Source organism: Xyrauchen texanus, chromosome 39, assembly GCF_025860055.1.
Source record: "Xyrauchen texanus isolate HMW12.3.18 chromosome 39, RBS_HiC_50CHRs, whole genome shotgun sequence".
Classification (NCBI taxonomy): Eukaryota; Metazoa; Chordata; class Actinopteri; order Cypriniformes; family Catostomidae; genus Xyrauchen; species Xyrauchen texanus.
The window spans coordinates 5,562,438-5,583,108 of NC_068314.1; the positions used below are offsets into that span (position 1 = coordinate 5,562,438).

Below are 20,671 nucleotides of genomic sequence, written 5' to 3' on the forward strand. Positions count from 1 at the left end.
AAATTTGCAGCCTAGTTGCTAGTTTTCTGGGTAGTTGCTGTTCTTGTTCCTGGATATGGCTCGGGTACCTTCTTAAATACAAGTCTATGGGAATTTTCACCAATCATGTGTCCATTAAAGCGCAACAGTTGGGTTCCAAATTAAAATCCCATTGACTTTTTCCATAGGGATTTTAAAGACAGACCTACAGTGAGCTCTGAGGTTATTAATCGATGGTATATGATTCTGTTGAAGCCATCAGTGTGCGTTATTTCAACTTCAATAAAACAAGCGGAATTTGTGCTGCATAAATACATTGTCTGAATCATGTGAATATTGAAGAGAAATATCCATCAATCAGAGAGTTGTGGCATGCAAAGCACACCAAAAGAGCTCTGCAGCACTTACTGCCATGATGCACTGTGAATATCGCAATCGAATCAGTCTCTTAAACTTTCAAACAACTTATATATTTGTCTATATCTGAATATTGTATATACACTTCAAATCAAAGTATGTAATGTTGTGATTCACCTTAGAGCTAGTTGTTTTGGTTCATGGCATAGAACTCTTTTATAAAGGATTTCATGAAATCCCAATGGAAAACTGAAGGGAAAAATATTTCCTGAACCAAGACAGCTAACAAAATGGTTGGGCACTGTTGCATTCTATTGTGAAAATCATACAACGAATATGCTTAGAAAAACAAAATAACTCCTCTCTTCAACAAGTTGCATGATTTGAGGTATCATTTGTGTGTGTAGTACAAATGGTGCAGAAAAAGTTACACATCAAATTGAATACTTAGAGTTAGGGGTTTGCTGAAATCCCTAACCCCAAGTATGTGCAATTCTAACAGCCTTAGCTAGCACCTCATGAGTGTTGTAGGCTAAATCAAACACACAAACATCATAAACTATAAACATGTGTTGCATTTACACTCACCTAAAGGATTATTAGGAACACCATACTAATACTGTGTTTGACCCCCTTTCGCCTTCAGAACTGCCTTGATTCTACGTGGCATTGATTCAACAAGGTGCTGAAAGCATTCTTTAGAAATGTTGGCCCATATTGATAGGATAGCATCTTGCAGTTGATGGAGATTTGTGAGATGCACATCCAATTCCACCACATTCCAAAGATGCTCTATTGGGTTGAGATCTGGTGACTGTGGGGGCCATTTTAGTACAGTGAACTCATTGTCATGTTCAAGAAACCAATTTCAAATGATTCGAGCTTTGTGACATGGTGCATTATCCTGCTGGAAGTAGCCATCAGAGGATGGGTACATGGTGGCCATAAAGGGATGGACATGGTCAGAAACAATGCTCAGGTAGGCCGTGGCATTTAAACGATGTCCAATTGGCACTAAGGGGCCTAAAGTGTGCCAAGAAAACATCCCCCACACAATTACACCACCACCACCAGCCTGCACATTGGTAACAAGGCATGATGGATCCATGTTCTCATTCTGTTTACACCAAATTCTGACTCTACCATCTGAATGTCTCAACAGAAATCGAGACTCATCAGACCAGGCAACAGTTTTCCAGTCTTCAACTGTCCAATTTTAGTGAGCTCTTGCAAATTGTAGCCTCTTTTTCCTATTTGTAGTGGAGATGAGTGGTACCCGGTGGGGTCTTCTGCTGTTGTAGCCCATCCGCCTCAAGGTTGTGCGTGTTGTGGCTTCACAAATGCTTTGCTGCATACCTCGGTTGTAACGAGTGGTTATTTCAGGCAAAGTTGCTCTTCTATCAGCTTGAATCAGTCGGCCCATTCTCCTCTGACCTCTAGCATCAACAAGGCATTTTTGCCCACAGGACTGCCGCATACTGGATGTTTTTCCCTTTTCACACCATTCTTTGTAAACCCTAGAAATGGTTGTGCGTGAAAATCCCAGTAACTGAGCAGATTGTGAAATACTCAGACCGGCCCGTCTAGCACCAACAACCATGCCACGCTCAAAATTGCTTAAATCACCTTTCTTTCCCATTCTGACATTCAGTTTGGAGTTCAGGAGATTGTCTTGACCAGGACCACACCCCTAAATGCATTGAAGTAACTGCCATGTGACTGGTTGATTAGATAATTGCATTAATGAGAAATTGAACAGGTGTTCCTAATAATCATTTAGGTGAGTGTATGTGCTCATGTTAAACAGAAATGATGATCGTTTGCTCTTTTAGAGCACATGGGTGATTATGTATATGTGCTCCCTCTCCATTTCATACATTGAGTCGTAGACACACATACACACGCACACACTCAACATCGACAACACACAGTGCACAAACTCAATATAATACGGACATAGCACACATCACAACATCAATACTGGAAGGCCACACACACACTTTGAAGGATAAAAGAGCTTGTGGCCCTGAGCCAAGAATGATCTCAATGGCTCCTCAGCCCTTGCAGGAAAGAGAAGTGTATCGATCGGGTCTTAAGGCATCGCCTGTAAAAGTGTGTGTTTGTGTGCGTGTGTGTTTGAGTACACATATACTGTAGGTGAGTGTGTGTGTGCATGCTTTTTTGCATGCATATTATATAATATGCATGCATCTGGCTCTAAAATGGATTATTCAGCAAGAAAGTTGTATGTGGAATGAAAAATGTAAAAAATGTAAAAAAACGAAAACAGAATTAGTTCAAAGCGGAATAAAAGAACAAGACAAGTTTGGGAGATCACATAGAGTCCATCACAAAATACAGCCCCTGATTGTTTGAATAAAATATTATTTCCCCTATTATCCCGGGTGAGTCCGGGGTGATTGCATTTTGTCCTCGGAAAACCGTGCTGGCTGTCGTCTGTCTTATCGAACTAACAGGTGGAGATACAAACAGAATGCACACGAGGCAGCTTTATATGTCTTTTCCGACTTCCTCCACCAACCGGACCAGAGCCCAGCGTCAAAGCTGGGGATTGATGTTTTGCTTATTGAACATAACGCTGGACCAAACTGCCTATCTTGCTTTTACACTGTGAATAATGCAAGAGCTACGTAGTCCTTCGAGCACAGATAAATAATCTATGGAAGCTTCCTGTTGGGTTGGGGAGGAAGAACTCGGATGCCCATCAGAAAGACCTCGGATGACAGACGACTGACTTTTGATCAAGATGTTGATCAATATTAAACATTTGCAAATGTAATTAATAGTCATCACTGTTACTGTTCATATTTATGGTTAGGATGTGAACAAACGCTAACCTTGAGTTTTAAACTTCAGAAGTGAAATAATCCTGCACAGTTTATATTCCTAAAATCGTACATTTTTGTTGTTGTCTTTTGGACAGAGGGCTTCATTTTAAGAGCTTAAAGTTATATGCGCAAAGTCAAAGGGCACGGCCACAATGTTTTGGTATTTTGTGCAAGTATGTGCTAAGTCTAGACGCAAGTGGGTTTGGTGAAATTGCATGATCAAAGTGCTAATGGACTGGGTTAAGTGCAATATAATTCTGAGGATTCATTCCGTCAATTCCTTGTCAAGCACCAGAGATATAAACAAAAACAGCACATTCATAGAAAGTTGGTAGTGTAAATGGACTGTATGTAATGAAAAAGATTCTAAAGCCTTACGATCGCTTTTGGTGCAAAAATGAACAACATTAAAGTACTTTTTAACTCTAAATCATCGCTTCCAGACAGCAGCAGTATGCGCGTGTGATGTAATCATTTTGGTAAGCGGGACAGGCGAGAACTGACGCACATGCGACACACCCGGAAGAGCAGTGCTGTTTACAACTGAGTAGGAAAAACGCTGTACAGAAGCTTAATTGGTTTTGGCTTAGACCTGTATTTACCTGTTTCTTTACTCACAATGGTCCGTTTGAGTGCTTATCCTGGATGTCTCAACCAAGAAGAGAATGTGAGATTACATCAGTAAAATGCCAACGCAAATACATCAAATGAGAGTCCATTTGAATCGTGACGCTTACAGGATTATAATTAATAATTACTTAAATATTGATGTTTTTCCACACCAAAAGTGATTGTATCACTTTAGAAGACATTCATTTTACCACTGGAGTCGGTTGGATGATGTTTATGCTGACTATCTGTGATTTTTAGAGCTATAAAAGTCGGATCACCATCCATTTGCATTTTAAGGACCTGAGCTGAGCTAATTTTCTATTTTTCTTCAAATGTGTTCTGGTGAAAAAAGAAAGTCATACACACTTGGAATATCATGAGGGTGAGTAAATTATGAGAGAATTTTAATTTTTGAGTGAACTATCCCTTTAAATAAAAGAGAATGTACATATTTTAATTTATATTGATCAAGTGACACAAATCATGGCTATTATTAACAGTTATTGAATCAGTCTTTCAAGGGTGCGTTTCCTTAAAGCCACATTAGCCAACTATAGTCGCAAGTTCCATTGTAACCAACATAGTTAAAAGATTTGGTGTTTTCCGAAACCATAGTTCCAACGAACAGGCGCAAGCAGCATAGCACAGTTGTGTGGTTGGAACTAGTGCTCATTACTTGTAGTTAAAGGCACAGTTCCTTATTAGTTTGCTGTGTGGACATCATTTGACCTCGCTGACCCTACTATATCTTTCATGCCATATATAACTTTCATTCTGTCTACACGTTTACATGCATTTAATAAAAATGGATTAAAGACTGTTAAAAGAAAGCACTTGATCAAACATTTTATCCTCTCTCTCTTCTTTCAACGGCTTCTTTCACAGTGACATAAAAATCACTCTACGACAACAGGTAGAAAATTACTAATATAAATTAGATTATAAATACAGATGTAATTATAAACATAATACTAATAATAATAACAATAATACTAATGGAGAAAAAAAACATGAACTTTAAAATGTTTATCACAAATTTCATTAATTTTTGTTTCCTAAAATGGCTACAACAGTGATTGTCAGGGATATGATTTGATGTTCCACTATATTTTCAGAGTTAGGACATTACTTTATTACCACCTACTTGTGCAATCTCCAAACTGCAAAAGTAGATACTGAGTTTGAGTTTTCCTGTGAAAAAGGACGTGCTTCTTAAACGTCTAAGCATAATAATTGGGCTTTGTGCCACTTTATTAACATAAAATACACCCACAGTTTGGCGCATACACCCACAGATAGCACAAACACACCCACCCACGGCCACTTGCAAATTGCGCTTAGAATCAACGCTCTCATGAAAATTCATAGCGCTGCACTTAGTGATGCCACGAAGATAGAGCCCAGAGTGTACTGATTCTTTTCTAAGTTATTGAATTTACAATTCGTTTTTCATTTGGATAAAATGGAGCCATATCTAAAGACTAGAATATCATCGAGACATGGGTATGAGCTCTTTTAACCTGGGCCAGTTAGCAACCACCAAGAACACCCTAAAAACAGCATAGCAACTTTGTGGCAATGACTTTTGCATGGGCAAGCACCACTCCCAATTTCTTCAGAGTATGTACAAATTTATGTTAGGCAAGCTTCTTTGATATGGCAGTTTCCTAAGCTACATGCTCTCCGTAACTTGAAAATATTTAATGATAGTCGAAATATAGTAATAAAAAGTAGCAAAAAATACAATATTTCACTTGAAGTGAAATGTTGAATCATTTAAGCGAACTAATTCATTTACATTAACCAACTTACAAAACTAAAATGAATTGGAGTTCCCAGTGCTAAATATAAGTGAATCGTTTATTTGAATCAGTTAATTTACATGTCTGAAACTGTTGAACCCCGAAAAACTATTCACTTCACGATGCAGTGGATCCATTGCTGTGTTTTCAATACCATGCGACAAATGTAGTGTTTTGTAATGATAAGCCACTACTTGTTGGAAAAAGTAGTTCATAATACTACACTATTGTGAAAATAGCTGAGCTACTTGTCATGCCACTGAAAAATGCCCTTAAGTTAGTAGCATTGCTACTATTAGATACAACCCAACACTGGTAAAAAGGTGGTCATTAACTTAAGTGAATATTGAAACAATTGTCCTGTCTTAAACTTTGGACAGAGGCTCGAGCCTAGCCAAACATGCAAGCTCACATGTGCCTCCATCTACCGGTCACCCTGAAAACCTGTTTGATTACGACAACATTTCACTCGCTTTTGGCGCCCCTTGCTGAACATTTCACATGGAAACTGCAGCGAAACGTGTTATGAAGCATGCAATTTTGTTTCGCAATAATGTTGCCACGATCATGTAATTGTCATGAGATCAGGCTGAGTATCTTGAGGTGCAGTGGCATGAAAAGCTATTGACATTTGGAAATAAGACAGACACACACAGAGGCTTATGTTGAGACATAAGCATATAGATCTTAAGATTTCACAAGAAGCACAACTTGCTTGTGAGTTTATCATGTCAGCCTAATCTCCGAAATGATACAATTTGCTTCTAAATAGCAGTGAAACATTCAGCTAAATTGATGTATACTTTTAGCCCAATAAAAAAAAAAATTACATTTTAATAAGTGTTTATGTTAATGCGGTACAATCACCAGAAAAGAAAGACATGGAGAAGTGCAATATCTAATTTGGGGGAAATGGTTCTTCTTTTTAAGAAACCTTGACTTTTTTAGCTGGGTGAGGTTAGCTTTGACAAATTTACAATATGCTGTTTCATGTCCTCAAAAGCATATGAAAGTCTGCACAGGGAAAGTGATAGAGTTAGAGAGCTCTGGAACTCGATGAGAAACACAAGGTGACAGCTTCCAGTCCCATTGGCAGCCATCTTGTCTTTTACCGCTCTGGGAATTCCCGGCAGCTCGAGCAATAATCCATACGCTTTTATTTTCCTGTTCTGTACCTCACACGCTAACTCTGTGTTCTCCTCAGAGGCTCCTCCACGATCGTCTAACTCATTCACAAAGTTTCTTTCTGGATTTCTGCCTCTATTTCTCCTTTTCGCCTTCCCACCGGGGATTCTGGGTTCGATACATTTACCTACTGTGAGTTCCAAATTCATTTGAGCGGTTCGCGAGAAAGAGGAGGGGTGGGGAGAGAGAATCATTGAGAGGAGAGATCAGTGCTATCACAAACACACCTGCTGAGTCACTGGAATCAATCAAACTTCAACCTCAACCGTGGGCCCTGAAATTGCCAGGGTGCTTCTGTTGGATTTAGCTAGTCTAGCCTTGTCCTTTTACTAAGTCTACAGTCTGGATGGAGAGTGCATGTAGCTGATTTTGGCTTTAGAAAATGCTGATGGTGGAACAGACTGATCTCACATTGAAATCTGAAACAGTAAGTTCACTTTTCTTTAGCAAAAATCAGTCTGTGCTGAACAAAATGCTAAACACTGCCCCAAGTGGCCAAAGCGGTAACTGGGCAGATGGGCACATGTGAGCTCTATTTTATGGGTAAAATGTCCACAGAGGGGTGCTAAAAGCGAGTTGTGAAGAGAATTGTTTTCAGGTGTACAGGCTGTAGTACTGTACAGAGGAATGCATTTTTTATAAACTGTACCCCCGGACCTAAACTTAACCATCCTCTGAATCGCTTTCATCACTGGTTATGTAAACACGATTACTTCCTGGTTTCAACATAGGATTGGAACACTTGTCTCCCACACTGCTGATGCAACACACTTCTGGTTGCATCACTGGGGAATGTAAAAACACTGGATCCAATGCAAAAAAGCTTGATAGGAGATGCAGCTTGTCGGTGTGTCTGTATTATGTGGCCAATCCTAGGTTATTGGAAATCTCGGAAACAACATGCTGACTTCCCAAGTGATCATGTTGGGTTCAACACCACGCATGTTGACGAAATTAGCTAAGTTTACTGTTGTGAGCGTTACGAGACTTGATGATTAGATATTATATTACGTAGCATGGGGCAGTCCACCCATACCGTGCTGATGAGGAAATTGGCATCACACGGACTGTGCACGAGACGTACTAGGCGTGATGCAGCAAGTTTGCAATGTCAAGACATTTTGTCCTCATTGAAAGCAAAAATGCAGCATGAAGCGACAAAATCACAGTCGATCAAAACATAATTGATGTTTATTATATATCTACTGTATGTGGAGCTGGATTTTAGATAAATGATATGTTACTGTGGATGGAGCTACCCAGCATGATGCAATGGATATAGAAACCAAGCGAATAACAAAATTGTAATTGTTCAGGACAAATACTCAAATTAAAATGGTAGAGAAAGGACAAAAGTTCTCTTTTATTTTGTGCCGCACCCGACTAGGACACAACGTGTTTTTGAGACATTTAAAGTGCATTTTGTATACATATCCGCTCTTTTAAAAGATGCTTGTCAGACAGTTTTACACAATTATACTACAGATAGTTCCGGTCCACTAATTTGATTGAACATGCAATTATCTAAGGCCACATCCACACTAATCTGTTGTCATTTACAAACTCCAATTTCAGTTTCCTAACAGCATCGGTTTCCAAAGTGTAAGGTAATGGAGAGCGTTTAAAAAAATGCTTTGTTTCATTGAAGGAAAATGCAATTCCAGAGTGGATGAGAGGAGTAAATAAAGCGAAACCAATGTGTTCTCAAACAAAAACGTTGCCTAAGAGTGCTGATATCACAGCAATGGATAGTTTCACTCAGTATTTTAATCCTGCTTTGACGTTTTTTTCTGGAAGCGTTTTCATTGGTGGAGCAAAAACTAGCAAATTAGCTTACCATGTTGTGTGCTAAGTAGGCATTTTCACTGCACTGGTTCTCTCTCCCCCCTGCTGGCAAGGAGGCCAATAAACAAAACTCAAAATATGTGGAGTGCAAGTTGTACTAGCAGGGTTTAGAGGTCGCTTTATATCCTTTATTCAAGCAATGCAAGTCTGCATGTTTCTGTATTTTCCTCTAGGCATTAGCAGCCATGCTAATAGTCCTGATTTATTCCTGTTGGTTTAATCTGTGAGTCTCCAGGCGAACAGAGCATCTCACATGGCAGAGGCACATCTGTTACATTCCAAGACTAATGGTATTCGGGTGGGAGTGTATGCTTGTGTCTACGCACAACAGATGTGTGTGTACATTCAATCAAAATGCACAACACAGAATCTTTATTTGCCAGACGACTGGGACCGATGGAAATTGTTTCCACAGCAGTACAAACGTGACGTTATACACTTCACACTTCGTCTGTCAAAACAAGAGAAACTACACTAAACAGAATAATAGGCTTAAATATCAAACCTGATGAAAAAACAAACACATACAACACTCTGGGTCATATTTAATGTAATATTGTCATTACTGTAAAGTACTATTATTAGTAAGTATAATATTTAAAAAAAAAAGTTATTACATATACTGTATATTTGTAGTTATCACACACACACACACACACACACACACACACACATTAGATATTTATATATAATTTAAATGAAACAAAATCATTTTTGTATAATTAAGATGATTTTTCATTGTGACATTATTCTCTTTAAAATTACACATATATCCTCCCTTAATTCTCAATACTGTAATACATTATCCCATTTATTATTTATTTTTTTTTTTTGCAATTACCATTATTCTCACTCATTATTTTCATTAAATTATCATTACTGTTATATAGTATTTTTTTATAAGTGTTACACAAACAATTGTTATTATGCAATGATTTTGCATAAGGACAACAAATATTGCCATAATATACTGTATAATACTTTACAACTATATTTACATTTTTCTTGCATTGGAGTTATGAGAATTGTGAGTTAAAAAGCTGAATTGTCATGAAAATTGTCAGTGCACAAAATCGAAATTCCATAAAAACATGCTTCATTTTCTTTAAGCTAAATATGATTTATTTTTTTATCTTTCTTTTTTTATGTTTTTTGATTTTCTCCCCAATTTGGAATGCCCAATTCCCAATGCGCTCATGTCCAAAGTCCTCATGGTGGTGTAGTGACCCGCCTCAATCCGGGTGGTTGAGGACGAATCTCATTTGCCTCCAAGTCTGAGACCATCTATTCGTGCATCTTATCACGTCGTGCTCCACCGAGAGCGAGAACCACATTATAGCAACCACGAGGCAGTTACCCCATGTGACTCTACCTTCCCTAGCAACCGGGCCAATTTGGCTGCTTAGGAGACCAGACTGGATTCACTCATCATGCCCTGGATTCGAACTCTGGACTCCTGGAGTGGTAGTCAGCATCAATACAGGCTGAGCTACCCAGGTCCCCAGCTAAATATGATTTCTTATTTGATTTTTTAGGAGAAATTTGAATCCTGACATGTACTTGACAGGCTTCACAAGATTCATCCATAACACACATAAACTCACAAGACCACATGCTTTCTGGTTTCAGTCGCAGCTCCGTCATCCAAGTTTCCTTTAACAGTGAAACTACTTAACTACTGCAATTATCCTATCTGTCACTTTGACTATCGCTCCCATGGCTATTGCTGCCATCGCTAGGTAACCAGGGACTCTGGTGGATGCTGGTAATACAGCTTAGTTCCTTATCAGAGCAAACAGAGAGAGTGGAGGGATGTAAAGATTGTTTAACTGTGTGTTTGGTGTCTAGAGGGCCTTGGCTAACATTGTAAGTAGGCATCAACAGAAAAGAAAAGTGTACAATATGTACCCTTTAACACTATAGAGATTAGGTTTTATAAAATTTTATTTGAACCCTATATCTCTCTCTCTCTCTCTTGAGCCTGTGGGCATTTGCGTCATTACTTCATAGATATGACCCAAAGTACCAATGTGTTTTAGCTTTTTTTGTAGAGATGAAATAAATTGCATTTTAACCTGATTTAAGTACGTCTAATGTACTCTAATGTCTGTTACTTTGCTTGATTGGATTCCAAAATGAGGAATATGCTTATTGCTTGAGTACACACACAAACTTGTGAATTATACAAAAACTGAATTATTTCTATTCTAATATGGTGTAATTCACTTTTTTAGGTACTAGTTGATTCATCTCTGGGAAAGGGAATTTCTGACTTTCTTATTGCCTTGCACATCTTAATGAATATGGAGTGGTGGTGGCGTAGTGGCTAAAGCACAGGGCTGTTAATCAGAAGGTCACAGGTTCTAACCCCACGGCCACCACCATTGTGTCCTTGAGCAAGGCACTTAACTCCAGGTTGCTCTGGGGGGATTGTCCCTGTAATAATTGTACTGTAAGTCGCTTTGGATAAAAGCGTCTGCCAAATGCATAAATATAAATATAATTATACAGACAGCAAGCTGGAAAACATGTGAATGTGAAACGTTCATCACTCAGAATGTCATTGTTCATTTTAAACCTACCATCCCTTCAGACAGAAACATCATGTGTGATTATTGATTCAACATCAGCCGTCCACCCTTTTTCTACCCTGTTTTCAATGTGTCAAACAAATTGATCCACATTGGAATGATCCACATTGAAAAATGCCCAGAGGGATGTTCTGTACAGGCGTCTGCGATTGGCAACGAACATAATACTTTACACATCCTGACAAATGGACATTTCAAGTTTGTCATGCTTTAACTCATCACAGAAATGTGTTAGCTTTCTTCTTTAACATCTTTTAAATATCCACAATTGTTTTAAGTTATGTGTTTTCAACATTCCATCTGCCTTCAATCACATTTCAAAGGATCATATCATCTTTTGAGCATTATGAAAACTTTAAGAACTCAAAACTTCCTTAACAGTCAAAAGGCAATTTATTCAAACCAAACTGCAAAAAATGTCTCATTGTGAATTTCTTCAACTTACTGACATAAATTAGAACACATTAAAAGGGATAGTTTACCCAAAAATAAAAATTCTCTCATTAATATCTGAGCTCCGTAGGTCCATTCAATGCAAGTGAATGGTGGACAGAACTTTGAAGCTCCAAAAAGAACATAAAGGCAGCATAAAAGTAATCCATATGACTCCAGTGGTTTAATCCATGTCTTCAGAAGTGATATGATAGATGTGGCTGAGAAACAGTACTAGTCAATTTTCAATATTTAAGTCATTTTTTACTAAAATCTCAACTTTCACTTTCACATTCTTCTTTTGTTTTTGGTGATTTATATTACAAAAATAATTTAAATACTGATCTGTTTTTCACCCACACCTATCATATCGCTTCTGAAGACATGGATTTAAGCACTGGAGGCATATGGAATATTGTTTGCTGATTGCTGCATTCATGTCCTTTTTGGCGCTTCAAAGTTCTGGCCACCATTCACTTGCAATGTATGGACCTATAGAGCTGAAATATTCTTCTAAAATCTTTGTTTGTATAATGCATCACAACACAACACAATAAGGTACTAAATGTCTCACATATACAGGACGCTTGAGCATTTGGAACACTTCAATACAGGACGGGAATCCTCTTCAAGAGTATTACTGTCCAGACATTTATGCTTAAAAATGGAACACAAAGCCTTCAATATGGGACATTTAACTGTCCATTAAAATACAGGACAATAGGCTGTCATGGGATGTCGTAATTTCGGCCAAAATATGGGATGTCCCGGCTAAAACGGGACAGTTTTAAAGCCTAGCAGAAACACACATTGCATGAGCCACCTCTCACGTTTTATAAGCCGTTGTGACGAAATTGTTAATATTTAATACTGCCCTCATGAAAAACATAAACAATGGCAACACATTCATTGCTTAACATGCACGCTTGGTGAATCTACTCAAGTTTGCATAGTTGCAATGACAACTAATGTAGACGTGCTAGCAAAAGCCACTGCAGGAAATACTGAATATGAAAAAATCAGGTCTGTCCACATATAACCTAAAATAAGATTTTCCTACAGTGTGAAGAAAGCCTTTCAATAACTTACCCAACACTGCAAATAAACACTGTGAAGACTTCACCTTTTGTGCTCCATGGATGACAACAAATCATACAGGTTTGGAGAGACATGAGGGTGAATAAATAATGAAAGAATGTTCATTTTGGGGTGAGTTATTCCTTTAATAAAAGGCCGTTCAGAAATTGTTTGGAGAGTCTGTTTGATGTAGAGTTTGAAAATAGGTTGTTATTGAAAGTTGAGGCAAGCAGAAACTATATTGGACTGTGGTGCAAAACACTTGACCAACATTGCAAGTGACCCTTAAGGACAAAATAAATGTATGATATAACCTTTTTAAATTCTATACCTGCATTCTTAATGTAAAACATAAACATTTACGTGCATACCGCGAGACCACTGTGTAAAAGGTTGCTTCTGTGATTCTAGAAAATCTTTAACTCACCTCATAAATGCTCATGGAGATGATGGCACTGAGATCAGGTGAGCGACACATTCACACGGGCAGGTAGAGCGTCAGAGGAGAGCACCGCGGTGGCTACCCGCACTCAATCGTGCATCTATTCTATCACGCCGCTAAATCGGCAATGCGCTGACATTTCTCTTCATTAGAGGCAGTGAGCGGGAACACAGGACCAGAGACATGCTCCATTACGGTTCTTCATTTTAAGGGGCCACGCCTGAGCTGACACATTAGAGTCATCCGCACAGGGCCAGGCCACTGCCAACATTGTGAGGGGGTCGAGATCTTAGAAAGGTCGTGTGGTGATACAGACCAATGGACATAAACACAAACACACACACACACATTACATTTCGAGATAGTTTGCTCACACGAGGTAATGTAATGGATGATGGAGAGGGCAAAAAATAACAGCAATAAATGAGGGACTTGGCTGAAAAAATGGCAACCTTTCCTGTTTTTATTTTCTATTTCAATTGCAATTACTCCTCGACAATCTGCTTTAAAGGATGTGTGTAATTTTTTGCTGACTATAATAGTATCCTTCATATAACCTTATAATACAACCTTCAAATCGAAGCATACCAACAGATTTTAGTCACACCACAAGCACACTGAAAGCTGCAAACAACAGTGTTGGATGGTTCGCCTGTGTATCAGTAAGATTCCCTGTGGTGGTGAGATGGTATCTTGTTGCTAATGGCGAGCAGTCTCTCACCTCCACTCCCTGCACTTTGAGTTTCATGTGATCCTCCCGAGTGGTTTTGCCATCTTTCCTTTTCTTCCAGCAGTAGCCATCTTTTCTGTACTTCACCTTCTTCCTGTTGTAGAGTATCATAGACCCATTCTGCGGCCTGAGAGCGAGAGAGAGAGAGAGAGAGGGGTTTAAATGACAGCTCTCTGCAAGTGAAGTTGTTTTGGTATGCTCTAAAAGAAAAAAAAAGAGAAACAATGAAAAAAAAAAAAAGAAAAAGACAAAAGCTAGTGATTTTAAATGAATTGTGAAGTGAAATCTAATAATCATTGAGAACTCCACACAAAAAAGACCTATTAAAAAAACTAAACCGCCAATTTTTGGGGTCCAAGCACATGTGAAACGAACATGACCAAAACCAGATCCTGTGACGTTGTGGACACATTTGTGTTGGTGTCTAATTTCAACTTCGTAGATCACAGTTGGTTAATTTGGATTTTCTTAAGTTAAAGGGATAGTTTCCCCAAAAATGAAAATTCTCTCATCATTTACTCACCCTCATGCTGTTCTAGATGTGAAAGACTTTCTTTCTTCTGCAGAACACAAATTAAAAAAAAATGTAAGTATTTCTTAGCTCTTTAGGTCCATACAATGTAAGTGAATGGGTGCCAAAATTGTGAAGCTCCAAAATCCACAAAAGGGCAAAAGAAAAGTTCTCCAGACGACTCTGGTGGTTAAATCCATGTCTTCTGAAGCAATTTGATAGGTGTGGGTGAGAAACAGATCACTATTTAAGTCCTTTTTATGATAAATTCTCCCCCCTGCTCAGCCAATCTCCACTTTAACTTTCACTTTCATGTTCTTTTTCTGTTTTTAGGGATTCACATTCTTCTTGAATACCACCCCCTAATGGTCAGGGAGGAGAATCTATGACAAAAAATGACTTAAATATTGATCTGTTTCTCACCCACACCTATCATATCGTGTATGAACACATGAAGTTAAACATTGGAGTCATATGGATTACTTTTATGCTCCCTTTATGTGGATTTTGGAGTTTAAAAATGTTGCCACTCATTCACTTGCATTGTGAGGAGCTACGATATTCTGCTGAGATATTCTTCTAAATGTCTTAATTTGTGTTCTGCAGAAGAAAGAAAGTCAAACACATCTGGGATGGCATGAGGGTGATTAAATCATGAGAGAATTAAAATTTTTTACATTTTTTTGGTGAACTATCCCATTAAAGCCCCCCAAGCATTAGAACTAGATACAATTTGGTATGTGACCTCAAAATGGCCTGTTGTACATGTGTACCAAAGTTTGTTAAGTTTGAATATTGAGCTTACAAGATACAGGTCAATTGAACATTATGGGGCACATCCAAAAACTTATTGGCTTACTTATTCTGTAAGACTTAACAAATCAAAATTGTCTAGATTACCTTTTATCAGGAGGCTCTCTAGAGCATATATTCCAAATGTCATGTAAATCAGACCTAGGATGAGTTCGAAAAAATAGTAGAAAAGTTCTCTTGCTGAAATGGAAATCCACAATACTGATTGATTTGGAGGCACTGAAGGATTCAGAGGACACAGTCATTTTAATTCTAGCCCTTACATTTGCAAAATGTTTAGCACAAAATGTAAATTAGCACAGTATAGTGCCAACTTGTGGCAGATTCTCACAAAATGTATATAGCCTTATTTTAGCAACCTGTAAGTGGATGCCAAATTTCATAATATGTGCATGTGCCTGAGTAGCGGGTCAGATTTGGGACCATCCTGCCAAGTTTTGGATCTCTACAATGTTCGGTCTCTGACGCCAAGACACTTTTAGGGCAGAAAAATACTACCGCTAATAATAAGTAAATCAGTACAAAGGGATCCAGCACCAACAAAACATGTTTGTGTTTTGTCCAGTCTTCACAAGTTCAACAGACCAGTGTGTTTATAATGATTAGATTTCCCACCTGAAAACTGCAATATAGCTTAATTGCAACTAACAAATCCAACGCAGTAATCGTGTACACAAACAATTACAAGCATTATTCATTTGGCATTTTTCCTTTAAAATGACATTTTTACTTCACTGATTGTTAGGTTTAGAGATAAGGTTTGGACATATGGTTAACAAAATATGCATTCCTGTTGACCGTATTACATAATTTTCAACCCTCACAAATATACAACCCTCCTGCCCAACCATTCAACTACACTTCCAGCTTAGGCCACTGGGGGCAGAACTTAAATTTGGTAAGCTCAGTCCAATTTCAGCTGCTGAACTTTCGACCTACTTTCGAACTTTCGAGTGATAGATTTGCACATGGCTTTCAACATCAACAAATGTTATGGGAATAATTTTCTGTGCCATATAAAATGTTTAAAATGCCCACTTATTTTTTTAAACTAACTAGGAAGGATTATACAGTAATATGGTTGCATTTTAGTATATAGCATAATTTTCCCTGCTGTACTAGTGTCTGCACTTAACCTCAGCTAACCCTTTGGGTTAAAAAAATTAGAATACAGGTACTGATTATAGTTTCAAGGCTTTGGAAAATAAAATAAATATAAAATTTCCCCCATTTTTAAGACAGAGTTGAGTGTTTTGTATCGAACCTTTCTCAGAATGCTTAATATTTTAACAGGACTACTTATGTTGAATGTGTGTACGCCATTCGCTCAGCTTCCTTTCCTCTGGACCTTTGGGTAAGCCATTTTCTTTTTTAATTGAAGGCAGTTTGTACTAGGGAAACAAATGAAGCACTTTAGCAGAGGAGTGTGAGGTGGGCCTGAAGCAGAATTCTAAAAAGCAGTCGGAACAAGCTTCCATCTCGAACTCTCCTTTTCTCTCTGTCTCTGCGTACATAGTCGATCCAATTAATCTTATCAGAATTATACATATTTATACAAGCAGTGCTGGGTGAAAGGAGCACTAACCACTTTGTTATCAGACTGGGGTGACAGGACGCCTCTTCTGTTTCAGTGACTTAATGTACCAGACCAAAAAAAAAAAGAAAAAAAAAGGGTCAAATACGGGCAATGGAAGAAATGTTTTTAAAGTGATACGATTCAGTAAGAACTCAACACTGTCTTATTCCAAGAACAGCATATATTTGATTAAGCATAAGCAGTCGATATGACTGTGTAAGACGTGGACTTCAGCAGAGCTTTAGATATGTGTATAATGAATAATAAATGGGTTTGTAATGCTTTATAATGCATTCATAATAGATCAAACCTGTTGTAGACACACTTGAGTGCCGACATATTTTAAAAGGATATTATTATAATTCAATCGTGGAATAACTTTGTGGCCACTCTAATTCAGAGCAGGTGTATTTCTTTTTAAAAGACACCAATTACATTATGATATCAAAGGCCACAAATTACACAGCTGCACATACAGAAACTCTGAGTGTGTTTGAATTGCATCATAGCAACCAGCTACTAAAATAAGTTTCTAAATTTGTCATTTTTAATCATTTTAGACAGAAGTGTAGCTTCTTTTCTGTGGTGGAGAGACCGTTTCTGATCATGCTCATATAAGAAGCAAAGGAACAAAAGCAGGGCTCTTTGGTTATGTATAGTCAACAAGAAGTTCCCACATTTGTGCAACAAATCTCCACCTGAAAACATAGCTAATAAGATGCATGTTGTACATATCATGGCAGCTTCTTGTAGAAATGAACTCTGGAGGTGCAACAAAAAGGAATTCAATCCAGCACAGTCTCATCTGAATATCACAAGGCTTGACTTTATTACCAGAGGAATCCAACTGCTGTTAGCTAACAAGAGCGCCAAGCGAGAGTGTACAATGTACATTGGCATTTAGCCATCTAAAGGACTGGTATTCCATATGGCACAAGAGCTGATCTGTTTATCCTTGCAGGGGTCCTGCCTTTCTCTGCCTGTTTTCATATCTCCTCACCTTGCCTGTTGATTTAATAAGCGATAACAAAAGTGGCAGGTGGTAACAAATCACCCCCAATATTTTCTCCCACCTGTCCACCCCTCAATGTCAGCAATCACACTCATCGATCAATCATCTCATTACCATGGTGACAGCGCTGTGCCTGATGCCGGGTGCCACACGGCGAACGCAAGTATGCATGTGGACGTGCACATGTGCTGCTGGTGTGCTGTTATCTAATGTTCTCTAATGTAATTAAAGGTGTGATTGAAAAATATTTGATTTCTGCTGTTCGGGTGGTGTTTTTTTTCTGTAACCCGTATGGCGACAGGACTCCGTCAACGTCAGAATTATCTCACAGTGAAATGGGAAAGAGTAGGTTGACTTTTCTTTAGGGAAAATCGATCTGAGCTTATTGACATTCGAAACACTGCCCCCAGTGGCCAATAGAGTAAGTGTTCTTGGCTGTGTGAGCACCTGTGAACTGCATTTTCTAGGTGTAATGTCCACTGAACGGCACCAGAAGTGTGTTTTCATCTGTACAGGCAGTAAAACAGCGAAGAGTAATGCATATTTTATAAACTGTACCCCTCAACCCAAACCCCAAACCTAAAGTTAACCATCAGCAGAGTTAAAATGTAATGTTAGAAGGAAAAATGCAACTTCCGAATCATGCTTCTCATTGATTATGTGTACGGGATTACTTCCTGGTTTCAACGTGGGATTCGAACCTGAGTCTCATACGCTGCTGAAGCAACATCCAGATGGCACATGTCAGTGAGTCGGCATATTGTTGCTGATTCTATAGGTACTGTCGACTTCCTGGTAATCATGTTGTCAACATTCAGGTGTCTTATCAAGTCGAGTTACTTGATGGCAGTGAAGAGTACTTTATAACATTAATTGGCATTGACAACTCATTGTACTTCGAGAAAACAGGTTATTCAATATTGCCACTTGACTGAATTGTAAAAAAGTAGTCTTTCAATACCAAAATGGAGCCACCAACATTTGAGGACCAGGGCTGCTTTTCCAAAAAGCATAATAACAGTGTGACAGTTGTGTGACAGTTGTGTCACGACTTTCTAAATGCAACAGCCAACTTTAGAACATTTGATGTGTTGCCATATATTGGGGCAGTTTGTACTGGCCTAAACAAACTACAGTATGATTCATTCATCCCCAGTACCGCAACACACCACAGGGTCTCTGTTATGTCCTCATCGCATATAATTAGACATCGGTTTGAAGAGTTTGATCAAGTGAACCTTTTTCTCATGCCTAGATTTAAAGGAAACCGATCCTCCACCAACGTCTGCATAAACGCGAGAAGTTCAGCGATGATGGCTCCTCTTTCTTTGTCTGGCTGAAGCTCACTGTGGTCAGGACAGTGATGGGTGGAGGGCTTCGGCTACGTCTGATTGCCTCCAAACAAGAAAGCTGATGTCCCTACACAGATTTTCGGACCAGTGAGCCCCACGGACAGCTTGAAAGGGTATAAATAAAGGCCTGTCTGTCTTCACCAGCCCACAAGTGGATTAGAAAGTGGGTGTTTGTGTTTGTAAGTCTAGTGGGCCTGATGGGATAAGGATGGGGGTCGAGTCTGTTGCCATATCTCCAAAAAGCAGAGAGCACCAGGCTGCCTGGGATCAATAAGGTGACCACAGGCAACAAGGGCTAACCTAAAAATGCACAACGCCCCCAGACCGAGTCGCCCCAGTAAGCATTTGGTCAGGTTGAGTTTTCCAAAGGGCATGGAAAGGCCACACCATTCATGGCTGAATAACTGCATACAGAAGTTGCTGCATGCGATGGGCTTCCCAATCATCTCGTTCTCAGACATTCCCTCGGGGGGCTGGAGGTTATCAATGGTGGTGGCATTTGGAGTTGTGGTGTGAACAGTAATGGAAAGACTCAGTCATGTTTTCGCCCTCTGGGAAAATCCTATTGAGGCTTCTGCATTGTGTTAACTGGATGAGTGTGAAAAGGGTAAAGCCACGGAAGCTATTAAACGTAATTAAATCATTACAATAAACATTACAGCGTTTATGTTTTTAAACGCTGCCTGCTTTCATTGCTGTCAGGTTCAATGAGGTACCCTAATTATGGCAAAAATACAAAATAAATGAATTGACAATTCCCAACAATGTAACTAGATTTTACTTTTCACAAAGAAAATTTGTGCTTGCAAAGGCAGTACAAGAATATTGGAAACGTTTTAGTGTTCGCATCTGCTTAAATGAAACGTGCAAGACATATGCAAGAGTGAACAGATCAATCACAATTCAATATGCAAATAAATTCCAGAAAGAAAACCATTGACAATTCAATATGCAAACAATCCAATGGGGTCTTCATTGTTAGTTAAGTCTTCAATGTTTTATCCAGTGTTGCAGGGTAGTACTGAATTACATTTTTAAGCAACATGACAGTAACTCAGCTATTTTCAAAACAGTGTAGCTTGCAGTAACAAGCTACATTTTCAAATGAGCTACATTCTTCTTGTTGAATTGCAAACATAGAAGCCAAATGAGTAATCAAAGAAGCTCACCTAAACTGTTCGCTCTCATATTGTGGTTGGAAAACCAAATCATTTCACTGTCAATAATTGAAATTGACACACAATTATTAATTCACTGATTCAATTGAGCCATGCATAGCCTTAAAGTGACTGTGCCTTGTTTCTTGAAGCAAAATGTTAAGTTTATCGCTGCTGTTTATGACCATTTTTCAAATAATTTATATAAAAAATAGAATTAACTCAAGGCATAAGTGTACATTAAGCATAAATGTATGTCCAGTTTAATGTAGCAATCCTATTTGTTTAACCCTTGCTGTAGAACGAATCGGTTACCTAACGTAACCTCGGTTCTCTCTAGATGAGGGAA

At 38.6% G+C, this 20,671-nt stretch overlaps 1 protein-coding gene across 1 annotated transcript in view; it reads right to left on the reverse strand.

The window, feature by feature from the left end:
• The window catches only part of LOC127632643 (calmodulin-binding transcription activator 1-like), a 482,652-nt gene that overhangs the window by 151,792 nt on the left and 310,189 nt on the right, over window positions 1–20,671 (reverse strand). Inside the window, exon 5 of the mRNA XM_052111348.1 lies at window positions 13,893–14,028. Within this exon, the coding sequence (XP_051967308.1) occupies window positions 13,893–14,028 (136 nt within the window). The remainder of the gene's footprint in view (window positions 1–13,892; window positions 14,029–20,671) is intronic.